The 9,732-nt window shown below is 36.0% G+C and overlaps 2 protein-coding genes across 4 annotated transcripts in view; one reads left to right on the forward strand and one right to left on the reverse strand.

Annotated features, from left to right (window-relative positions):
* Positions 1 to 2,118: 2,118 nt before the first annotated feature.
* On the forward strand, positions 2,119 to 4,714 carry LOC107687105 (cytochrome c oxidase subunit 6B1-like). Of its 2 annotated transcripts, none has more exons than XM_016484308.1 (4): positions 2,119 to 2,284; positions 2,749 to 2,890; positions 4,245 to 4,345; positions 4,433 to 4,714. In XM_016484308.1, the coding sequence occupies exons 2-4, from the start codon at positions 2,785 to 2,787 to the stop codon at positions 4,484 to 4,486; spliced, it is 261 nt and encodes an 86-aa protein (XP_016339794.1). In that variant the 5' UTR covers positions 2,119 to 2,284; positions 2,749 to 2,784; the 3' UTR covers positions 4,487 to 4,714. The 2 variants fall into 2 exon arrangements, with proteins under 2 accessions (XP_016339794.1, XP_016339786.1); XM_016484300.1 differs by having other exon boundaries at positions 2,120 to 2,284; positions 2,770 to 2,890.
* A 1,388-nt stretch (positions 4,715 to 6,102) lies between these two features.
* LOC107687114 (uncharacterized protein KIAA0556-like) overlaps positions 6,103 to 9,732 on the reverse strand; it is a 24,048-nt gene continuing 20,418 nt past the window's right edge. For both annotated transcript variants that reach the window (XM_016484331.1, XM_016484322.1), the window contains exons 22-27: positions 9,090 to 9,200; positions 8,821 to 8,960; positions 8,505 to 8,606; positions 7,462 to 7,622; positions 6,852 to 6,937; positions 6,103 to 6,689 (exon numbers count right to left, since the gene is read on the reverse strand). In XM_016484331.1, coding sequence (XP_016339817.1) covers positions 6,631 to 6,689; positions 6,852 to 6,937; positions 7,462 to 7,622; positions 8,505 to 8,606; positions 8,821 to 8,960; positions 9,090 to 9,200 — 659 coding nt within the window. In that variant the 3' untranslated portion in view covers positions 6,103 to 6,630. The remainder of the gene's footprint in view (positions 6,690 to 6,851; positions 6,938 to 7,461; positions 7,623 to 8,504; positions 8,607 to 8,820; positions 8,961 to 9,089; positions 9,201 to 9,732) is intronic.

A 9,732-nucleotide genomic window follows, 5' to 3' on the forward strand; every position in this document is an offset into this window, starting at 1 on the left:
TATTCTTTGTTTTCCTTTGGATTTTGGTATGAAATATGACCTGGACATGAGTTTCATGAGATTCATGTTTGGATCATTGTGCTGTTTTCATTGTATTCTGAGTCTGTAGTGGCATGATGTCTTGAGTAACGCTATAACGGAGGAGTTTACACAATGCGCATTGTGTTTCATACACACTAAGCATTTAGCTGCATTTTACAGCAACACTAAAAACAAGGCTAGTTGTGTGTGTCAAGAGAAAACTAATGAATATTGTATATTTGCAGTGCAGTGTCGCTCCTGCATCACAGGGCTTTGTGTGTTAGGATGGAGACTTTGTGTCTCGGTTATTAATGGTTTGAAGAGTTCGGGTGAGTCAGAACAAAGTGTTTGTAAGTGTTCTGCTGTTTCATGCTGCTGCTGCTGCTGTTAAAGATGCACCTTTGTCATTCTTGTTAACTCACTGTGATGTTTTGATAGCAGGGAGGACTGTTATCACTTAGTGCTGTACATGTAGTGCCTTAAAGAGGGACCTAAAATCACTACAGATGCTGTTATGAGTAATACACTACGGTTTTGAATCAGATCTACAAAATGTAGGTTTCATTTAAAGCGGGGCTGTGGATGTTCGAACCAACAAGCAGAACTATACCTTTAGTTTACTGTAGCTTTATGTCATCTTCAGTTTTCTGTGTATTATCTACATCCACAGAAGATCAGGACGATCACCTGCACCAAAACAACATGACTTTGAATCTAAAGAAGCCAAATGAAACACTGGATTAAATTACAGGTGTAGTAGATGAACATGTTTAAAATAAATCAGCTAACTTTGATGCATTGTATTTATAATTAGAGGTTTATTATTATTAACTGGTTTTGTAAACCTGTAGATCAGGTCGAAATTTAGCTTATTGCCATTTTCTGTCTTTATTTGAGAATACTCTAAATGATTGCATTGCTATGCTGTGTAATAAAAACTGTAGAATGCATTCAGTGCTATTTTTTTTTTTAATCCTTAATGCAGTTGATCATTTCTTTTGATCTTCTTATTTCATGCTTATTCAAGACGTCACACTTGTCTCATGAATATTTATTAGGCCATACCAACTTAATATTCATAAGCCACGTTTTCAGCATAGTAATTTTGTTATTCCATTTAAACGTGCCACTTGCACGCACACTGTACACATACAGTGGGTTCATGCAGGTTTACTGGACCACAGAGACAGCAAATGCAAGACAATACGTATTACTGTACGAAGAAAATGCAAAAACTACCGAAAGTGAATTATTGATTTATGTTAAACGCATCTCATGGTGAATGTGAGAACGGAAACCACGGCTCAGTACGCTTTCAACGCTGGCCAAATTCAAAAACGAAACTAAAATTAAATAATCTTTGAGGGCAAGGGCCCCCCCTGGTGTTTCGGGGGCCCTACGCAGCTTGCGTATTTTGCGTATAGGGAGGATCGGCTCTGTATGTGATACTTGTAGCTATTTATGCACTCTAAGGACATGCATCTTTTTTTCACGTTCACGATACAAATCGTTGCAAAGCAGCTTCACTGAAAATTAAAGTTTCTACTTTATATTTAGGGGTAGCTTATCAGTCAAGGTGATGTCCAGAAATGCACAGTAAAAATCATGCAGTTAATAACATGAATTTAAACAAACGGTGAATGTTGCGATCACACTTGTAGCAAAATTTGGCATCTTGTTTAATATAATTTCTGAAACGAGCAATAACAAGTAGAATTGGCTCCATAAACGATGTTTAAATAACGTTTTCGTTTTGAGATCAATCTGAACGAATTTTAGAACGTTACTTTGTTCTGAGAACGAGTGTATAGAAAAAAATAATATTTCAATCCATATACGTTTAGACAAACAAGATGCCAAAATAAAACGGGAAGGCATTGATCTTTACAATAGCCATGCAGATTCTCTCCAGTTGATGGTTAAACATTAACCTGCTGTAATGCACGGATGTGACCTGACGTGCTCTTCTGAAGGTCACATGAATTCACATACAATAAATACATGATTAAGCAATTTATCTGCTGTGTTTCTTTACATATGCACATGCATAGGGCTCCTTCCTGGAGTTAGCCTCGTGAAGCGCATCGCATCGCATCCTATGAGCGCATCTCAGTGGTTTCAATGTGACCCGAGTCCGCCATACCGTGTGTAAAGGACTGCACGCCGGCGCTCAAGTGCACTTATCATCACACACACACAGCTAGTGAATGAGGATTGTCTGTCACTGAACAAGTCACTCCGAACAGCCAGCCGCCTCAGACAGGTAAAGCACACCACGGCACAATAACGCTGTCATTGCATGTGGTAATTTAACACTTTCTATTGAAATGTAGGAAAAGGACTCTGATTGTAAAAGCGAAAGTGTTTAACAATGTGACGACGAAGGCATCGACCACATCGGATCTTTTTGAAATACAAAACTAATAAATGGAATAATATATGAAACATAACACCTTGATAGATGCGCTATTGTAATCCTACTGAAATATATTTATGTGCAGCGTTATATTAGTCATATACACACAGTCTAAGCGTCTAATCATATAGAGCTCATATAAATACATTAGTCTCGTGACCCATGTTTTATTACTATTCTTATTCTTTATTTATTTTTTCATGATGAAATTAAGCATTCTAATGCGTATGGACATACATGGGCATCTCTTGGCATTGCGCAGCGTGCTGCATTAATCTATTGCTGAATTATGATAGATGCATGCATTTAAGGTTATCTGAATTGAATTAAAGGGACACGCGCGAGTCATGGCCGAAGACATTCAGCAGAAACTGGAGCAGTACCGCACGGCGCCGTTCGATGCCCGCTTCCCGAACCAGAACCAGACGAGAAACTGCTGGCAGAACTACCTGGGTGAGTCATCTATAGGGGAAAAAAAATATTTAGAGAGTAACGTTATCCAAGTGCGTGACCTGTGGTGGTGCAACCATCAGTGTAACTGTCAGGTGACTCGACATTTTTAAGGTAATTTATGTAAATAATTTGAATAGTATTTTAGCTGTTTAAAAACTTTTTAACAGAACTTTTTTGTGTATACTTGCGATATAAAAAGTGTAAGGTTTTGTCGATTCACGCTTTACCGTTGCTGTGGTTACCTGAACGCGATGTTTTGGTTCGCGAGTGTTTATTGAACCTGCGCTCTTAACTATGGAAACTTATTTATTCAACACGGTAAAAACGGTAATTGCAACTCTTAGCTTTTCCTCACAATTCTTAGTTTACCTCACAAAATTCAGACTTTTTTTCTCGCAATTCTGAGTCGCAAATATATTTTAATTCCGTTGCTGAAATAAGCTCGCATGCTAACCAAGTTTGTTATTAATTAATACAATTCTGTATGAAACATAAGCCTACACTATCGTTTGAAAGTTTGGGGTCAGCAAGATTTATTTTTTGAAATAAAGAATATCTTTATTCAGGGCTGTAAAATCGATTAATCGTGATTAATCGCATTCAAAATAAAAGTTTGTGTTTACATAATACATTGTGTGTGTGTATATATTATATGTATATACACACACACATACATGTGTATATATTTAAGAAATATTTACATATATTCATATTTATATATGATTTATGTTATATATAAATACATTTTACATATATTTCTGAAATATGTATACATTTATGTGTGTTTATTTATATATACATATAAATATACACATACACACACATATATTATGTAAACACAAACTTTTATTTTGGATGCGATTAATCACGATTAATCGATTTTACAGCCCTAGTAAGAGCACATTAAATTGATCAGAAGTGACAGTAAATACATTTATAATTTTACAAAAGATTTCTATTTCAAATCCTTATACTCTGAACTTTCTGTTCATCAAATAATCCTGAAATGGTTTGAAATTATTTTACTGTATTTTTAATCAAATAAATGCAGCCTTGGTGAGCATAAGAGACTTTCAGAAACACGTTACTCCAAATATTTTACTAATAATTTATATAAATCGTAAAAACAGTACGTTTTTTTTTTTTTTCAATGAAAAATTGCATAAAGAAAATAAGGGAGATTTCTTGCATTTTTCTATGATTGTCATGAGAAATATTTTCCTCCTACATTTTTTTTTTTAGAGTAATGTGAAATTTAACCTGTACTTGTTCTTTTTTGCGATTCACATTTTAGAAATACCATGCTACCATGTCCAAAAAACACAGTAATCTATGGAATCCATTTAATTTATAGATTATTATCGCTGCCAAAAAGCTCTGGATGCCAAAGGTGTCGACACAGCTCCATGTGACTGGTACAAGAGGGTCTACAAATCTCTCTGCCCTCTATCCTGGGTAAATATTCCTTCATCCCCTATTTCTGTAAGCATCAGAATTGTGCATGAATGTCATTTACTCTCAACATTTCCGTGTGTCGCTCAGATTGAGAAATGGGACACTCAGAGGGAAGATGGAACATTTCCAGGAAAGATCTGAAGATCACACAGTCTCCAGAGAACTGCATCAGGGGAACCGAAACGCATCTGTCTGTGGTATCGTCTCACCCCAGCCGAGCAGGGCCTTATCAATGTTTGTTCAAAAATGCTCCTGTCAGGCTGGAGGATGAGATAGATTGTTAACGTCATTCCTTATTTTAAATTAAAGTGTTGCAGATTCTTGCATTAAAATCTCTCAGGCTTTGAAATGTGATTCTGTTGTGGCGTGCTTCATGGAGTCTCCGTCAACAACAATAATTTTGGCTTGGCATCCAATGCATATTACACAAAACCAATAGGTATTAGCAAAAAATTGGCAGGTACAGTCATAATGGCTGGATTGTACAGAAAGACACAGCGCACCAGTTCACCTGCAAACAAAATAGTGTTTACAAGGTACCAGGTTGAGAACTTCTTAGAACAAGAACTTATGAGGAAGAACTAAATCAGTGGATTTGGTAAAGTTTTTGAGAGTTTTTTAAGGCATGTAGTAACAAGTAAACTAGACAACCACAAGCAGAACATTTAACATGTTGGTTAAATCTTTCCTTTTAAAGGAATAGTTCTCCAATAATAAAAAGTTGCTGAAAATGCTCACACCTTCAGGTCGTCCAAAATGTAGATGAGGTTGTTTCTTCATCAGATTTGGAGAAATGTAGCATTGCATCAGTGTCTCATCAATGGATGCTCTGCAGTGAATGGGTGCCGTCAGAATGAGAGTCCAAACATTTGATAAAACATCACAGTAATCCACACCACTCCAGTCCATCAGTTAACATCTGGAGAAGACAAAAGCTGCGTTTGTAAGAAACAATTCCATACTAAAGATGTTTTAACTTTAAACCATCTCATCTGGCCAGAATACATAATCCATAATAATGCTAATAAAACCATAATACCGCTTCCTCCAGTCAATTGTTTTTCTCCTGATTCAGATAAAATTACTTTTCATTGGAGAAAGCAAATATTATGGAAAGAGGACTATTTTAGGATTTGTTTCTTACAAACATGCAGCTTGTGGCTTCTCAAGTCATTTACTGATGGATTGGAGTGGTGTGGATTACTTGTGGATTATTGTGATGTTTTTACCAGCTGTTTGGACTCTCATTCTGACGGCACCCATTCACTGCAGAGCATCCATTGCTGAGACACTGATGCAATGCTACATTTCTTCGAACCTGATGAAGAAACAAACTCATCTACATCTTGGATGGTCTGAGAGAGAGTACATTTTCAGCCAAAAACCAAAACTCAAACTCATAAATATTTTTGAAAATGAATAACCAAACATGACCACTCCTATTATAATCAACAAATCACAGCAGCTGCTAGAATTATTTGGATTAAGCTCTTGATGAAAAAAAAAAAAAAAAATCACCATTTAAGGTTCGGTTTGCTCAAAGATTAGGATTAGTTAGCATTCAGATCTGTAGCTATGATGATATTACAAACCTCAATCTCAGTTTATGCTGCAGTAAATGATTTCTGCAACACTAGCAGCTTTGAACCCAATTACAAAAATAATGACCGTTTCCAAGAAGATTTTCTCTCAAGGTAAAGTCTCGATATAAAATTGCATACCCAAATAAAAATAGTGACAAACAATAAAGAGATAGGTGATATTTAATAATAATTACAGTGGCTTTCATATGAGGTAAACTGGCAGCATTTGCATATTTGTTTTTGTTAAAAGTGTTTTGAATGAACTGTGAAAGACTTAGAAACTCTGTAAATCTGAAATGTTGTAAGTACTTATTGTTGCTGATATATTAGACAATTAGACTGTTTAAATATTTCAAACATGGCTGTAGGATATACAAACTACAAATTCTTATCACAAGTGGATCTGACATGAAAAATGAAATGTGGTGTGCATGTTAGTATGCATTAACTTCCATCCAAAATCACACGACATGGTCAACGGACACTTACTTTAAAAAGACTTACAATAATAACACAACAACATCATAGCAAAAAATATATATACAGCTTTATCATACAGTTCAAGTGTGTGTGTGTGTGTGTGTCTGTGAGTGTGTGTGTGTGTGTGTGTGTGTTGAGGTTACTGAGTTTTCCAAATGTTCCCAGGGGGAAAAAGAAAAAGAAAACCTGCTTTCAAAATCCCTGCACCCTGCCGTCATACTCTCAGTATCGCTGCTTTCCGTGTCTCCGTACATCCGTCATGCAGGTTTTGGGCCGCAGAGCTGAAATTAAACACATTTATGACTTATTCTGAAAATTAAACATGCAAGTTTTCTATGGTACGCTTAGGAGGTAGTCATTATATTAGCTTCATAATAAAACAATAGCAGTTCATGCATGTCCTCATTAAGCGAATTAAACGTGCGTGTAATGATTGTCAGCACCTGGGTCAGCTGTCTGTTTCTTCTTGTGCTGGTGAATGATCTGATTCTCATTGGTCAATTTTACATCCTGGTACTCCACATGGTTGCTATAATGACAGACTGAGTTTCAAGGCGCTTGTTTACATGAACACAAAATGCATCATGGGACAAAAATGCAGCCTGGAAGTGAACCGTAGGCTAGAAGGATGAATATAAGCGTGATCACAGCTTCTCATACAGTTCATTTAAAACACACACACACAGAGTTTCTCAAGTCATCATCTGGTCTGTTTTGCATCATGCTCAGGGCATAAGAGAGAGCGATCAGGCCAAACAATGAGTCAGTCAACAGCAGTTGTGTGTGTGTGTGTGTGTGTGTGTGTGTGTGTGTGTGTGTGCGCGTGTGTTTTGTCTGGGTTTGGCATTGAGTGCTCACATTCAGCTGTGGGTGTGTGTTTAATGCATTTATGTGGGTGTTTAATTAGTGCAATTTTAAAAACAGAGGTTGCAAGAAAGTTTTTTACAGCCTGATGCAATAGGAAAAACCCACATTTCTGTAAAAAAAAAAAAAGTTGCTCAAGTTGCTTTAAACAAAAAAGCACCACAGAAACATTAAATGTAGTGTGTGTACCTGATAATTGTGCTCTTCTCTCGGTGTGTGATTTGCGTGTTGTCCGTGAACAGTATGGTGTGGTAAGGAACGACAGGATCCAGGGTTGGCAGAATTCCCCGTGAAAAATTCTTCACACACTCTAAAACCCTGTTATACACTAACAGGTCATCGACTAAGAGCTAAACACACAAACACACACGACTGAATTAATGCGCATGAGCTCAGGTCATCAGATGCAGAAAAACAGGAGAAGGAAACAATGAATTCTTACATTTCACATGCATACAAATATAATTCTGTGTGATGGTCTTAGATACTTTTTATTCAGCATTAAATTGATCAAAAGTGACAGTAAAGACAATGATAAAAAGTTTTCGATTTAAAATAAATGCTGAACTTTTAAACTTTCTATTCAAAGAATCCTGTTTTCAACACTGATAAAAATCAGAAATGTTTCTTTAGCAGCAAATAATCATATTAGAATGATTTCTGAAGATCATGTGACACTGAAGACTGGAGTAATGATGCTGAAAATTCAGCTGCGCATCACAGAAATAAATTACAGTTTACAGTATATTCACATACAAAACAGTTATTTTAAATTGTAAAAATATTTCACAATGCTTCTGTTTTTGCTGTATTTTTGAGCAGAAAAGTCTTTCAAAAACATTAAAAATCAATCATTTGAACAGTAATGCATTATTAAAAGTGTTCTGCTTTCTAATGTTGAACTCATCTTTGGTGCTGCTTATATACACTCTTAAAAATAAAGGTGCTTCACGATGCCATAGAAGAACCTTTTTGTCTAAATGGTTCCATAGAACCTTTAACATCTGAAGAACCTTCATGTTTCACAAATGGTTCTTTGTGGCGAAAGAAGGTTCTTCAGATTATAAAAAGGTAAGAATGAGATGGTTCTTTAAAGAACCTTTGACTGAATGGTTCTTTGTGGAACCAAAAATGGTTCTTCTATGGCATCTCTGTGAAGAGCCTTTTGAAGCACCTTTATTTTTATGTGTGTAGACTTTTAGATTTGTGTGTGTGTGTTTGTTTGTTTTTACCCCAAATTCCTTGACTCCTCGCTGAGGTGTTTTGGAATAATTCCATAATTTAATCATGGAAACTGTCATTGGCTGGTCAAAGATGACATAGACACGGTTCACCTGGAAAAAAAAAAAAAAAAGACATAATAAGATCAATTCTGGCCACTTTCTGGTGCATGTTTTAGTGAAAATCCCACCGTTTATGGAAACCTCCTGATGATTCCTATGGGATTTTCTGTAAAGCTTGTTTTGAGTTACAGCAGTACTCAAGGAGGGGGCGGAGCTTAGCTGATAAACCCACGATCACACAATCCCACACACAGTTTGTCCTCACCAGTCCAGGCAGCACCGGTGCGAGCCACATGTGTCGCCCGTCCTGTGTGTTATTGACCCCATCTATCAGTTTATCAGGTGTGCGGACGTCACCGCACACGTTATCCAACACATTCACGCTGTCGGGGAACGCAGCGATGTCTGGTGGCAAACTGTTAAAGAAAACTCTTATTTGAGCTGTAAAGTGTCTCAATCTTGTTGGGTGATGTGCGTGCGGCCCCTTGACTGATCACTATGTGTGTGTGTGTGTGTGTGCGTTCATAAGGATACTGTTGTCACTGAGCGGGATCTTCTGGTCATTCCGGTCATAGAACTCCAGTCCATTAAGGCCGATGTAGTACGGGTCGCCCCACGTCGTCAACAACTGCAACTGGAAGATAACTGACACACAATCAGTCAAGGAAAAACTTGATAGATATGATAATCTCAAACACACACGGATAAGATCGAAATTCATGGATCAATGGGAAAATTGAACTTTTGCAATGCTTTGCTGAATTGTTACTTTCTGCCATACTTGCCAATGGCTGATAAAAATGTAACAGCTCTACAAAGTAATTAAAGTATTACATAGATATATAATTGTTATATTTTTAATGTTTTATCTTTATTTTTATCAGTCTAACAAAATAATTTATTTGAAATAATCAATTTAGATTTTTGAATCTATCCATCTATCTACAGACAGATAATAAAATCTAAATAGATTTCAAATATATATATATATAACACTTCTAAAATAAATCATAAATATTTATTTATCTAAAGACTGAAATTAATTTTTTATCTGTTATCGATTTAGATTTTTGAATCTATTTAACGTCTATCTACAGACATACTACAATCTAAATAGATTATTTCGAATATATATATATATATATATATATATATATAAAATAAATCATGAATATAT

Source organism: Sinocyclocheilus anshuiensis, unplaced genomic scaffold, assembly GCF_001515605.1.
Source record: "Sinocyclocheilus anshuiensis isolate Anshui unplaced genomic scaffold, SAMN03320099.WGS_v1.1 scaffold601, whole genome shotgun sequence".
Taxonomy (NCBI): Eukaryota; Metazoa; Chordata; class Actinopteri; order Cypriniformes; family Cyprinidae; genus Sinocyclocheilus; species Sinocyclocheilus anshuiensis.

What these genes read in the sequence shown, in the direction of transcription:
- LOC107687105 (XM_016484308.1), top strand. Translation starts at nt 2,785, where the DNA reads ATGGCCGAAGACATTCAGCAGAAACTGGAGCAGTACCGCACGGCGCCG. An exon ending in CTGCTGGCAGAACTACCTGG is followed by an intron (nt 2,891 to 4,244) that starts GTGAGTCATCTA and finishes TTTAATTTATAG; the next exon opens with ATTATTATCGCTGCCAAAAA. An exon ending in CTCTCTGCCCTCTATCCTGG is followed by an intron (nt 4,346 to 4,432) that starts GTAAATATTCCT and finishes TGTGTCGCTCAG; the next exon opens with ATTGAGAAATGGGACACTCA.